This window comes from Ranitomeya variabilis, chromosome 6 (assembly GCF_051348905.1).
Source record: "Ranitomeya variabilis isolate aRanVar5 chromosome 6, aRanVar5.hap1, whole genome shotgun sequence".
NCBI classification, from domain to species: domain Eukaryota; kingdom Metazoa; phylum Chordata; class Amphibia; order Anura; family Dendrobatidae; genus Ranitomeya; species Ranitomeya variabilis.
In genome coordinates this window covers 78,999,074-79,013,914 of record NC_135237.1, presented here as the reverse complement: position 1 = coordinate 79,013,914, position 14,841 = coordinate 78,999,074, and the positions used below count along the sequence as shown (strand labels likewise).

General features: G+C 41.1%; 1 protein-coding gene across 2 annotated transcripts in view; it reads left to right on the top strand.

Annotated features, from left to right (window-relative positions):
• Window positions 1–14,841, top strand: part of VILL (villin like) — a 93,768-nt gene that overhangs the window by 61,033 nt on the left and 17,894 nt on the right. For both annotated transcript variants that reach the window (XM_077268708.1, XM_077268707.1), the window contains exons 5-11: window positions 1,894–2,002; window positions 6,040–6,150; window positions 7,529–7,728; window positions 9,178–9,256; window positions 12,017–12,115; window positions 13,931–14,084; window positions 14,424–14,524. In XM_077268708.1, coding sequence (XP_077124823.1) covers window positions 1,894–2,002; window positions 6,040–6,150; window positions 7,529–7,728; window positions 9,178–9,256; window positions 12,017–12,115; window positions 13,931–14,084; window positions 14,424–14,524 — 853 coding nt within the window. The remainder of the gene's footprint in view (window positions 1–1,893; window positions 2,003–6,039; window positions 6,151–7,528; window positions 7,729–9,177; window positions 9,257–12,016; window positions 12,116–13,930; window positions 14,085–14,423; window positions 14,525–14,841) is intronic.

Below are 14,841 nucleotides of genomic sequence, written 5' to 3'. Positions count from 1 at the left end.
TGCTCTGTTTTCTCCTTCTCTATATTCAGCCCTGGGTAGGACCATATCTTCTGGTCCCGCAGAGTCTATCCCATCCGGAATTCTTGCCTTACATGAGGGAGTCCTACACCGCTTCGCACTGGTTCTAAATACTGCCGCCCAGGCAAAGATCTGCCACATCTTGCTTGTGCTTCCCGGCTGAACAAACCTCTCTCTCTGGGGACAAATTCCCTTCAGTTGCATCCGCAGCACTGTCGTACTTCTTTCCTCCTAGAGGAATTCTTTGCGTGGCTGATCTATGCAGGGCCCATTTCTTAACGTTTCGGGGCACAGCAACTTCTGGCCAGGCAGCCCTGGGAGCTGCACGGGCGCCCGGGCCCCAACGGACCTAGAACCAGGAAACCTAACTATCTTTGTGCCATTGTGCCCCTCCTACTCTAACTGTACACTACAGTGCCCCCTCTAATGGGCAACTATGGATTCTACACCCTTATCACTATACTCGGCCCGGGGACAAACTTTCCCTAACACAAAGTGTGCAAATTGTGTCAAACATGTGAAGGCATACATTTATAAAGAGCAATACACAAGGGGTGTAGCAGTACTCTTGTACATGGTGGTGATACACTTTATGTGTAGCAGTACCACCGTGTACGAACACTTTAATATACGTATACACTTAAAGGGGTTGGGGAGAAGAAGGAACAAAAACATATTTACATCCCCTACAGCCCAATTCATCAGGCCTGGCTATGTTCTTGTCAATCTTGATGAGGGGTCATGCTGAAGTCAGATGCTCCGGATTCATTAAGAGACGCACGCTCCCTAACGAATCTGGTGTGAAAAGTGGCGTGCACCTCTGTATCTGCCTTGCCACAAATCTTACTCTAGTCCAAGACTGGAGTAAGATTTGTGGAGTCAGGAATGCCACCACTTATCATGAATTTGATGAGTGCGGGTTTGCCACACTTTTGTTGTGCCCCGGCTCTACAGACTTTAAAGGAAATGGGCGAAAATGACAAAAGTTGCAAAGTTTGGTGACTTTTAAGAACTTACGCTAGAATTCTGTTGTAAAAGCTTTGATGAATCAAGGTTAAAGCGTGAACAAGTCCTGTTATTTATGTGATTTATGTGCAAAAAAGTATACTGCGCACCAAACTTTTTTTTTTTCTGATAAGTGCACAGATCTGTTTTAAAGGGAATCTTTCACCACTTTTTTGGGATATCAGGTAAAAATATTACGCAATTCAGTGTCCCTTATTGCATTATACCAGTACTTTTGATACCCCTTAACTGCCCACCTATGATCCATAAGTACCGTTTTTATTCCTTCCGTGGTGTATGTAAATATCCTCGGTCCGGTCCGATGGGTGGGGCTTATTGTCCATCTCTCCTCCCTCCTGGCTTGCTGTATGTATTCTTTTCGGTGAATTTCTGCGTTTGCCTATAGTGTTGGCACATGCGGATTCAAATAGCCTCTCGCCCGTGCGCAGTATCCTTTGCCCAACTGTGGGCAAAGCCGAAAAACAGTATTGTGCATGCGCCGGCATACGCGATTGCGTTCTGTGGCCCAGAAGTATACTTGGGTATCAAAAGTACTGGTATAATGCATAAGGGACACTGAATTGAATGATATTTTTACCTGATATCCCAAAAAACTGGTGACAGATTCCCTTTAATGGATATAATATAACTACTTGTAATATGTGGTGTTGATGTGCGCTGAGCTCTCTAACTGTAGGTGGATACTGTATACCATGCAATGTTGCTAAATGGCATCTTAAAGTAAAATTATTCCGATTTGTAGATCACTTGTACATGCTTTTTCAGTCGTTTCTATTTACATTCTGCTGGACGTACAAGGCATTTTTTCCCTTTTATTCCGATTTTATTCTGTTTTTTCTCTCATACCAGATACAAGAAAGGTGGAGTTGCCTCTGGTTTTAAACACGTGGAGACAAATATGTACAACATACGTCGCTTACTTCATGTAAAAGGAAGAAAACATGTCTCAGCGAATGAGGTATGTGTGCAGTGGGGGCTGTTTTCCCTGAAGTGTCATACTTGGCGAATGACAGTGTTTTATTTTTCCTGTGAAAATGGCAAAAGGAACAGATTAAGGGCTCGTGCAGATGACCATAATAATCGCACGAGCGCTATCAGTTATTTGACAGATAGCACCCATCCCCATGTTATTCTATGGGGCTGTGCACAGGTCTGATTTTTTTCCTCGGACCGAGTTGGTCAGAGGAAAAAAAAAGTAACAGCATGCCTGGGTTGCCTCTGATAGTTGGATGGCACTCACCCATTAATGTCTATGGGTCCGTGGAAAACATCGGCCAGTACTCAGATGTCATCCGAGTGTGGTTCAGTTTTCACATACACACTGAATAGAGAAGATTGAGAATTCTTTTTTATTTAAAGGGAATCTGTCACCCCAAAATTCGAGTATGAGCTGCGGCCACCGGCATCAGGGGTTTATCTACAGTATTCTGGAATGCTGTAGATAAGCCCCCGATGTATCCCGAAAGATGAGAAAAAGAGGTTAGATTATACTCACCCAGGGGCGGTCCCGGTTCGGTTCCCGGCCTCTCTGACCTTTCCCGGCGCCTGCGCACTGCAGTACTTTGCTCTGCCCTCAACAGAGGAAGACAAGAAGAGGACGGGATCGTATGAAGATGGGAGGCGCCGGACCCGGACTGCGACACCCATCGGACCGGACTGCCCCTGGGTGAGCATAATCTAATCTGTTTTTCATATCTTTCAGGATACATCGGGGCTTATCTACAGCATTACAGAATGCTGTAGATAAGCCCCTGATGCCGGTGGCCGCAGCTCATACTCGAATTTTGTGGTGACAGATTCCCTTTAAATTCTCCACATCCGAGACAATTGGGTCACACTTGGATCAGCATAATCGGACCAATTTTCTCGGATGGGAGAACATCGGTTGTTTGACCCTAGCCTTACACTGAATATGTTCCCTTTATGTTTGTGTATTGATGTAGGCTGTCAATCATACAATGAGAAGACACACTAGTCACCAAATGCCAAAAAGAACAGAAACCAATCAATAGTATAATAATAAAATACATTACACCCTCACAGCATAATAATGTATACTCTGCTGTATAGCAAGCTGTTTGCAGACAGAACAGAAAGATGAACATGAACGATCTACTTTAGAGATCACTCAAAAGAGCGTGTTAGACGTCCGTGTGCTGTCTGTATGCAACACTGATACCATACGGACAGCACACCGATCACTGCAAGTCAGTATGGTAGATCAGATGAACGTTTTTACATATAGACAGTCTATGTATACAAGAAACCACGTCGTGCACTAATATAATCCATATTCTGGATCCGGCTTGTCCATTCTAAGTTAATGCGTGCATTCTGTTCCCATAGAATAGAAGGTTATCGGCAGCACGTCAGCTGATTACACAACGATGTGCTGCCAAGAACACTGATTTTAATGCCTGCGCTTCTAAACAATTTTCAGTCTGTGTGAAGAACATGGTGGGCATGTGAGTTAAGACTCGGGCAGACCCCAGTTTTTCACATACGAGTTTTATCAATATTTTTGACTGATAGAGCTCACTCCTATGGGGTTGTTCACACTCCCATGTACTTTACATGACAGACTAATTCATACCAAAACACAGAGACGTGTCCTATTTTGACCAGTCTTGGATCAAACTCACCAATGTAAGCCTATGGCTTTGTGAAAAAATTAGACAACACTCGGCTACCATCCATGTGCCATCCACGTGCCATTCATGTGCCATCCATGTGCCATTCACGTGCCATCCACTTGCCATCCACGTGCCATCCACATGCCATCCACGTGCCATCCATATGCCATCCATGTGCCATCCATGTACCATCCACGTGCCATTCATATGCCACCCACGTGCCATCCATATGCCATGCATGTGCCATTCATGTGCCATCCACGTGCCATCCACGTGAGCAAAAAAAGACTGAGGAAACTCTGATGGTAAAAACTAACACATCGGCCACTGATGACAATCTGATCCAATACACCGATACCAATCGTTCCATTTTGTGTGCATACGGGAATAATCAGTGACATCTGAATGGACTCTTAGCGTCACTGTTACAAGCATGCGCAGAGCGGGGCAGATCCGTCATGGGTATTGCAGATTCTCACAGTACTGTGGGAGCGATGTGACTAGTTCTGCTTGACTGCTCATTTTAGTATCTGGAAAGAAAACAGATACAAGAATTGCAGAATCAGAAAAGTAAAAGGAAAGTTGTGCAAACCATGGACACATCTCATGGAAGTTTTTTAATGTTAGATGAGTTTGGGACAAATGTTTGATAGTGGGATATCCCTTTAAGTGAGGCAAGTCTTATTTGCAGTCTTAATCAGTCACTAAATGACGATGTCACAAGTGCAGTGTGCTATGATATGGAGGTGACACCATGGGTGAAAATAGTCCGAGCACAACTGCACCAACCAATAGTACCCGAATGTGAAAGTGAAGAAACATAGCAGAGCATTCCCATTGTTGGTGGATCCTCCGCACACATTGGCGTCATTTCAAGCATTGTTCTATTCTCCAAATACTGAGCTGAAGGCTTCTGTACTGATAACCTTTTGCATTTATTTTTCTACTCGGTGGGAGACTACAGTATGTTGTTTGTTTCACTAAGGGCACAATTCTGAATCGGCATTAATGTGTATGTCTGGCTATAATTACAGAAATGTCCAAGGATTTCTAATAAAAAGGAATCCTTTGCTACTCTAAACACAGGTTATTACAGTAATACAGTATGTACCCCGGCTTTGTGTGGAGCTGCTGTTCAGAGTATAGATACTTCTTAAAGGGAATTTGTCAGCAGGTTTTTTTTTTGTTTAAAGGGACTCTGTCACCTGAATTTGGAGGGAACAATTTTCAGCCATAGAGGCGGGGTTTTCGGGTGTTTGATTCACCCTTTCCTTACCCGCTGGCTGCATGCTGGCTGCAATATTGGATTGAAGTTCATTCTGTCCTCCATAGTACAGGCCTGCGTAAGGCAAGATTGCCTTGTGCAGGCATGTACTACGGAGGACAGAGAATGAACTTCAATTTAATATTGCAGCCAGCATGCAGCCAGCGGGTAAGGAAAGGGTGAATCAAACACCCGAAAACCCCGCCTCTATGGCTGAAAATTGTTCCCTCCAAATTCAGGTGACAGAGTCCCTTTAATCTGAGGACAGCATGAGGTAGGGGCTGTGACATAGATTTCAGTGATGTGTGACTTATTAGGCTGTGTGCTGTTTTTTCAATACAAGGAGTGTTTTATCAGCAGGAGATAAACACTGCAAGACCACAGCTCACGTGCATCCTGGTCCAACTCCGCCCCATCGCTGATTGGCATCTTACTGTCAATATACAATGTACGCAGAAAGTTGCTAATCCGGGAGTGTGCGGCTGCATGTATTTCTATGCAACCGCGTGCTCCGGTCCCGGGGGCTGGTGGCAGTGCCGGCTATTGATGTGAAAGACTCGTGCGAGTTTCTCGCATTACACACGTAAGTGTGACCCCGGCCTAAGATCTAAGAACGTCAGGAGTGAGATAGTTTGCCTTCTTAGGCCTTGTTCACACCATCCTTTTTTTTCTGCGGATTTTTCAGGTCCTGATTTGAGAAAACCCGCAGTGCAAAACCGCGGTGGATTTCCCTGCGGTTTTCTGTGCGGTTTCTCCTGCGGATTCCACTGCGGGTTTCCAACTGCACTTTCTTATTGGTGCAGGTGGAAAACAGTTGCGGAATCCGCAGAAAGAAGTGACATGCTACTTCTTTTTTTCCGCAGTAAATCAGCGCGGATTTTCAGGCGGAAAAAAGGAAAGTGGGCACAGCGGATTTGGTTTTCCATAGGGTAACATTGTACTGTACCCTGCATGGAAAACGTCTGCGGATCCGCAGCAAAAACCGCAGCGTGTGAACATAGCCTTATATTTAGCAGATTGTTCTGAGAGTTTGCATCTTCTTTAGCTATGACATTGCTGTTTTGCTGCAGTGTAAAATATTACTTCTGACTTTCATAGGTGGATCTGTCCTGGAGCAGCTTTAACAAAGGAGATGTTTTCCTTCTTGACCTTGGCAAAGTGATCATCCAGTGGAACGGGCCAGAAAGCAACAAAACTGAGAGGATAAGGGTAAGGAAATAGGGAGGACAGAGCGTTATATTCAATGAAGCAAACAATCCATGATTACCGCAGGACTTTTCCATTCTTTTCATTTCCCAAACGTGGGTTTATAACCCGAAATTGTGGAAAGTTTTTGATTTGGGTAAGAAGACATGACCTCATTATTACCCGATCACAACACAATTTTTTTTATATTGACTTAACGATTACCAAATACAAAGAGATAGTAAAAAAAATCTCCCAAAGTTGTGAATTGATTCTTACTTTCTATGTCAATTATATACCTATATATATTTAGAGAGAAAAGCATGGTGGCTCAGTGGTTAACACTGGGGGACTGGGGTCCGGGTACAAATCCCACCAAGGACAATAACTGGCTTCATCTCTCACTCCAAAGACATACTGAGAAGGAATTTAGATTGTGAGACTCAAAGGGGACAGAGATGATGATGTGTGTAAAGTTCTGTGGCATGAATGGCACTTTATAAGTGAGTGTAATAAATTAATAGATGGCGATATAGACAGATCTCTCTCCCAAAGTGTTTTGGTTAGTTTGAAAATGAATGAAATTACCTGTAGTAATGCGCTGACATGATATATTGTAATCGTCAATTATCATTTTAGATTTATATAATATCTTATAATGATGAAGAGCGGTCAGCACCAACAGTAGTTATATTTTTATACATTTTTAAATAAAAATTGATTTTTTTTCTGTTTCTGCTTTTAAAGGGAACCTGTCACTAATGTGATATGCTAATGTGACTCTGACCTTAATCACTTAATCCTCTGCTCTTCCTGAGATTTTCAGTCAAGTGGGCGGGCCAATTAGTGACTGACAGCTGTCTCTGCATGGACTCATATAAAGGAAGCTGTCAGTCACTGATAGGACCGCCCACTGGACTGATAATCGCAGAAAGAGCAGAGGATTAACTGAATAAAACATGGTGCCCGCAGATTGGGCTGTGATTTCATGGTGACAGGTTCACTTTAATGCTTGTAGATTGACACATGCTAATGAATTCACCAATGAAGTGGAAGCATTTCCCAAAAGATTGAAGGTTTTTAGAACTGCAGACAGGAATAGACACATATAAATAGTATGCTTGTTTGTCCAAATACTATGAAATGTCCACAAAATGGCAACTTTTGGGTATGGGATTTCTGTGTCACACCCACTTTGTGTCCCAGATCGCTAAACTTTCCCAGCAACATTGGAACTTCTTAAAAAAAAAATTGTGCCAAATTTTGTATGGATGAATTTTATTCACATAATATTGACTTTCATGTTCATGTTCATGTGTTCTCTAATCAGTTGTGTCCTACGCACATCTGCTTATCAAGTTTCTATCTTTAAGTGAAAGCTGATAATACCATCCCTTCCCAGGCTTGTTCTTTGGCTAAGAGCATAAGAGATGATGAGCGAGGAGGAAGAGCCCAGATTGGCGTCATAGACAATGAACAAGATTCCCCGGACTTGATGCAGATAATGACAGCCGTGCTTGGGACCAGAACTGGTGAACTGAAGGATGCTGTTCCCGATGAGAAGGCAGATGAACTGCAAAAAGCAAATGTCAGGCTTTACCAGTAAGTCAGAACCTACAGTCTGAACTGGAGCTCAAAAGCCTGAGACATTGGCCCACATTCATCCAAGAAATTGTACCAGAATTATGGTGCAAATTGCTTTGAAAATGCAAAAAAAATTTGTGCAATCTGTGGTTGTGCAAAAATAGTGCGACTTTTATGCCAGTTTCTTCCAGCTTTGCCATAGCTCATCTAATTGATGAGGGACTGGAGTAAGATTTCCAGCGTGGTGCATGGAGGCGCATTCCACTTGTCAGACGTTCCTGATTCTTTAAGATGCGTGAATTAGGAGCGTCTGACTCCAGCACTCCCTGTCATCAAGACCAGCAAGAAAAGCACTGATCTTCATCAATCAAGGTCATTATGCCATCCTCGGCATATGCAAATGTCGCTGACAAGACTGGGGGAGTTTCATTTTGGGAACAGCCCGGCATTGCAAGCAGTAATCCCGCCCCACTGGGTGTGATTGACATCCTCCTGGCTCGCTACATCTTCTCTACTGTGCTCTCTTTGTTTCCTAGGCACAGAAGTGAAGACACAGTAAGTTAGGTGAATGCCAGTCACGAAGATGGCATAGCTCAGCTGGTATCGATCATCTTTGTATCAGGCTCAGTTCCTGAGCCTGAACTATACACCTGCACCCACACTGCAGTAGGACATGCTATTAAATAAGTGTTGGTTAACGTGTATATACTAAACTATATATCAATCTACCCAGCTCCCCCTGCTCTATATCATGGGGCATGTATTATATATACAATATTTAATCTGCACTGTGTAAATAGTTCTTAACTACTATGATATAATAAAGATTTGCAATTTAAGGAAATTCACAATGTAGTAAAACAGTGCTGAAATTAGAGGTTGATAACTTTTAAGTTGATCATATCAACCAAATGTGTCATTTTTCCATTTTTACAGCACAAATACATCAACAGGGCAGACTCAACACCACAAGACACATACAGATTGCAGTGGTGACCTCAGAAATATCTATGATCCATATAAAAATATGCTCCTGGCTCTCCGTATCTACTAACTTGGGATATATCCTCATTTTATGGCCACGTTCACATATTCAGTATTTATTCAGTATTTTGCATGAGTATCTGTAAAGCAAAACCAGGAGTGGGTGATAAATACAGAAGTGGTGACATGTTTCTATTATACTTTTCCACTGATTGTTCCACTCCTGGTTTTGGCAGCGGTAACGTGTGTACTACCTCGGTGGCACCCATGGGTAACATGCAAAAGAAAAACTACAGTCCGCATCTTTCCATCTTGGAATGTCTGGTTATAGAAAACAATATATTGCATTGAACATCACAGAAAATATAGGAACGGAAGATTTTAGGTTTACAGTCCCATATCAATGTTTTTTCTTCTCTAAGCTCTGTTACGGTGTTGCAGACCTGACATAATTTCTTTGCTTTTTTAATATGTTTTTTGCAGTGTGTTTGAAAAAGATGGAGACTTGGTTGTCGAAGAAATTGCAACAAAGCCTCTAACTCAGGATCTCCTTCAGCACCAGGTTGGTGGGGTACATAAAAGCAAAGCAATGAAAAAAATATACATATATTCCACAGGCCACAGCTCCTTTCATGTTTCATTATTGTTAGTATTTCATTATGGATTTCGTTGTACACCAAAAACATTTGGGGGGAAATTCACCAAGATTGGCATCCTATGTGTCCTCAGAAAAATTATTATTAATCCGGTTCTTCTAATGTTATATTTTAGCTTTTGGGCTTTTTTTTCAATCTCCTATTAACCCTCCCCTTCCCCCCCCCCCCCCCCAGAGATTTTGAAATTTACACACTGGCCGCTAAGCCTAATATTAGGCTCATACTCAATTTTATATTTTCAGTAGACTCATTATCATTACATCTAGAAGAGCAATGATAGGTACCACTTATATACAGAGCAGATAATACAGGGTCCACTAACCACAATAGGAAATGATTGTACCCCTTCACAATGACCCAAAGTTTCATCAGCACATGCCCCCAAAATACTTGTAACACTCAAGTCAATGTGTCAGAGCCCGACGACTGCTGCCTATGTCACAGTGGCTGCAGAAAAGAACAGGAAATAAGTTAATATTAGGCCTAGTGGCCAGTGTGAGAATTACAAGATATCAGAATTGTTTTGATATAGATAGTGACATGGAAATTAAGAAGAAAAAGGAAAAAAATTGCATTCAACATAAAAACTTGACTGTAATAAAAAGGTCATTTTATGATGACACCCTCCCTTTATTAAAGTTGGCACATCTTTGAGCTGTTTGATGCACCATAAACCAAAGTCTATGCCGGCTCTGAGGTTGAGTAGGTTTTGGCTTTAATTTCTATCAATTTCTGATGTCAAATAGAGTGAATATGTTAAGCAACGATTGTTCATGCCCCTCTCCACAAACACCTCCCATATTATAGAAAATCTACAGGATAATGTTGGTATATCAGAAAAGTTGCACATTTTTCTGCTTAAGTTTGGATTGAAAAATGATTACTTTCATGAGTTCACCCTTTAATTTCTGTATCACTAAATGCAGTGGGGAAAATAAGTATTGGATACACTGCCGATTTTGCAAGTTTTCCCACCTACAAAGAATGGAGAGGTCCGTAATTTTTAACGTAGGTACACTTCACCTGTGAGAGACAAAATCTAAAAATAAAAACCAGAAAATCACATTGTATGATTTTTACACAATTAATTTGCATTTTATGGCATGAAATAAGTATTTAATACTGTAGAAAAACAGAACTTAATATTTGTTACAGCATAGTGGATGGGATTTAATGAAAACCCATCTCCACTATGAATGCTCGGATGCCTACGACTTCCCTGCGGAGATGGATATGCGGCTCGTCTTTCTAGACTGCAGCATGTCTATTTATCTTGCGCAGATGTGAGTCTCTGCAAGATAAATATCACCCATACAATGTATTGGGACGCGGTGATACCGCACGGTTTAATGAACACATGCGGAATCACCACATGTACAATAGCCGGCAGCGCTTTGGACAGAGCGGACATGTGCTGCGTCCAAAGCTCTGCCGATTACTGAACGTGGGAACATACCCTTAAAGAAAAACTGACAGGTCTGTGAGAGCCAGAATTCTAGCTGGTTGGTAGGTGATGAGATACTTATTTCATGCTATAAAATGCAATTTAATTTTGTAAAACTCATACAATGTGATTTTCGGGTTTTTATTTTTAGATTCTGTCTCTCACAGTTGAAGTGTACCTATGATAAAAATTATAGACCTCTCCATTTTTTGTAGGTGGGAAAACTTGCAAAATCGTCAGCGTATCAAATACTTACTTTCCCCACTGTAGGTGCATAACTCATACATACAGTTTGCAGCTTGATCCAAGTTTTAGATTTTTCTCTTGTGGGACTGTCTCTCCCTGTAATACATGCTGAGTGTAAGGGCTGTGTGTATCCAGGGTACTGCTGTCTTCACTTGCTTTAGTATACTTTACACTATCCTCCTTGTCTATAGCCTATTTTCCCTGCCCTCCAAGATAAGGCTTATTTAGCATCCAATAATCAGGGAACAAGTATTCTTTGGAACGCTTGTACCCAATTATCATCCAGTCTAAACAGACCAGCAATCACCTGAAGAACAAGCAAAACATTCGTTTATTGGGTGTGATAATTTTTGAACAAGCTTAAAAATCATCGTCCTCGGCAGCACAAGGCCTAGTGTAAATGGGAGATGGGCTGCGAATAACATAACGTTCTATATACAAATAGAAGTGTAGGCGGCTGGTCTAAACAGACCATTAATTATTCACAGATCAGCTTTCATGTTGCCGATCCATGATTGTTTGAAGTCCGTGGGAGACCCATATTCTCCCCATTGCAGTTCTACAGTATTTACAATCTCCTCCCTCCTGCTATTGTTAAAACTGAGAGAAGGGAGATTTGAGGAGCAAGAGCTGTCAGGAGCAGGAGAAGAAGCTCTGATAGATTTGTATCTGTTTTGTGGAGCATTCAGCTACATAAAAGACTAAACAGGCATTCTGCTGCATCAAAATGATAGAAAATGTTTAATGGAGACTATTTAGGAAGTTTCTTAAATTTGCATTTTGAAAACAAACATAAATGTATAATCCTGTACAAAGGTTGACCTAACATTTAAGAATCCCCTGAAGTTAATGTTTACTGTAGCTGACACTGACTTTCTAAATTAATAGAAAGTTAGACACACAACCAAATGTGTGCATTCTCCAGCATACAGATTATACTCACAAGAGGTTTTGACTTGTGTCCTTCCTACTGCAGGACTGTCACATCCTAGATCAGGGAGGAGTAAAGATTTTTGTCTGGAGGGGGAAAGATTCCAGTCCAGAAGAGAAGAAAGCAGCTTTCAGCCGAGCAGTGGTAAGTGCAATAATCACATTACACAGTAGTAACACGGTATAAATAGAGAAATCTTCTTGCCTTAAGCCAGAAAAGTTTTTTAATAAATAATTTAATAGTAAAGTACAGTAAGTGTATGTTCACACGCAGCATTTTAGCAGCGTCTTTTTAAACTAAGAAAAAGCTTCATTTTACAGTACCAGCAAAGACTATGAGATTACAGAAATCTCATGAACATGCCTGTTTATTTTTTCCTGATTGAATTTGAGACCAGCAGCATTTCTTAAATCTGCTGCACGTCAATTTTTTCAGCATTTTTGCATCCATAAAAAGAAATGAGAAAGTTTTAAAATGCTGCAAAAAATGTAGCAAACTGGTTTTGCAGCGTTTTTTTTGCTACATTTGTGTATAAATCAAACTTTATTAAACGTATACTGTGGACAAAACATGTAAGCAGCATAAAAACGGTGCTTTGAATGCAGCATTTTTACTAACAAGAGAGCACATTTTGGCTGCATAAAAAACTGCAAAAATGCTGCATGTGAATATAGCCTAATGGTTGGTGGGCTGATGCAGTGGTGGCCTCTCGATGGTAGAGATCTCATGCAAACTCTCATTCTTTTTTTGTTTCTCACAGTAGTTATTTGCAAACCTAACTGTGTAAATTTGTAAACCTGTGGTTTGGGGGCCACTTGCTGTTTGTGACTGCTCACATGTATGTTCCATGTTAAAGCGAAGAAGAGTGGTGAGCATTGTGGAAGCCGGCCTGAGTAATGGTGCTTTGTGGAAGCCGGCCTGAGTAATGGTGCTTTGTGGAAGCCGGCCTGAGTAATGGTGCTTTGTCTGGCCATCCTTGGTTTTCTTACTTATCTGTAGGATGGGGTTATGTGACCCTTGTGGTTCTCAGTGATGAGTAGATGAAATGGAAAGTTGGCATCCATGTATGCGGCTATCAACTGGAGTACTTGTAGTAGTAGAGAAACATGGTAATTTCAGCAGAAACTAAGATAAAGAGAGCCCCATGCATGGTGTCCTTCTAGGGTGTGAGCTGAAGAAAGTGTTGTCCATACCGCGATTAGGTGTCAGACTCCTGGAAGTGGAGCCATCACCACTCATTAATGACATCACACATTTATGGTATATACTTTCACTATGCCATAAATGTCTCGGATCTTAATAACTATTTACATCTTACTGTGGCCCTTGGAATTGTTCAGCCTTACAGTGTGGATTGAATCCTCTGAAGATATGGCCAGACTTTTAGAGTGGTGTGACCGTCGACTTTACAGATACTTATAGGGTGGGCTGTAAGCTGGACATTTGTCTTAAGTCCTTATTTACTAAAAGCCTCCTTGGGTAAAATCAAATCACGCAGTACTTAGCAGTGTATGGAACATTTATTTAAGAACTGAATTGCAGTATTATGTGGAAAGTATATGGAAGTATTATTTGTATTTATTGATTAGGCTTGCTTCTATGTGCCAACATATTTCACAGTACTTTATGTGCATTGTGAAACTCACTCTCCCCATAAGGACTCACATTTGTAAGGATTTTAAGTGGATTAGTTGGATACTTCGCATATTTGGTACTATATGGTAGTATGTATGGTTCCTAACACTTAGCTGCTGACTATTTTAATTGTTTTGAATAAATCCTTTTTTTTTGCCCTATTTTAAGCCAGACGTCAATTTCATCTGGGTTTAACAGTTCTTTCTCAATGTGTTTCCATCTATTGAGAGTCTTCCATTTATTTCCCTGGTAAGACTTAGAGCTTCTGATTGCCGTTTTCTAAGTAATCTTAATATTTTTTTTTTTAATATGCCTTGTTTGTAGGGTTTCATACAGGGCAAAGGATATCCGGCTACAACTAATGTGGAGGTGGTCAATGACGGAGCTGAGTCAACCATGTTTAAACAGCTTTTCCAAAATTGGAAAGATTTTGGAGAGACGCAAGGACTTGGAAAAGCCCACAATGTGGGCAAGATTGGTAAGAAGCCTTCACATTTATCTGGTATTGAAGAATATAATAAAAGAGATGGTTAACAGCAATGATTGGTCTAAGCTCAGCCATTTAATTACACCCACCATAGGATCTGTTAAATGCTTTCAGATTAGATACTTGGTGAGAGAATCGAATCGTGTAAGAGGGAAAACAAACTCTAGTTATCAGACCAAAAATTACAATAGAAATGCTGGATTTTACCAGGGCCAGTGAAATATCTGGCTATTTCTGATAAAGATAAGAGGAATCATATGCAAAATAATTTGGACTCCTCTATAATAGATTGTGACTGCGCTTTAATAAAAATATCTCTGCTCTGTTTAGCTAAGGTGGATCAAGTGAAATTTGACATTAATGAGCTGTATGCCAGACCTGACTTAGCAGCAGAACAGCGGATGGTGGATGATGCTTCAGGGAACGTGGAGGTGAGTAGATAATGTTTTCCACAGAATACACAGGCATCAAAGAAGCCTTAGGTTGTTCTTCTCTCTGACAGCCTCTGTATAGCCAAAAAATGCTTTCAGACATTTCCCTGATATATCTATTGATTTTTATGAGCCTAATACAGGCTAAGTATAAAACGTTGGACTACATTGTTGACCTCTTTTGCGTGGTGTCCAACTTTTTAGCCGAACACAATACTATGATGATATTCACTTCCAACTATACAGCACTTATTAATAGAGATGAGTGGATCTGACAAAATTTGCTTTGAATTCCCCTGTGCATTTTCTGGTAATTA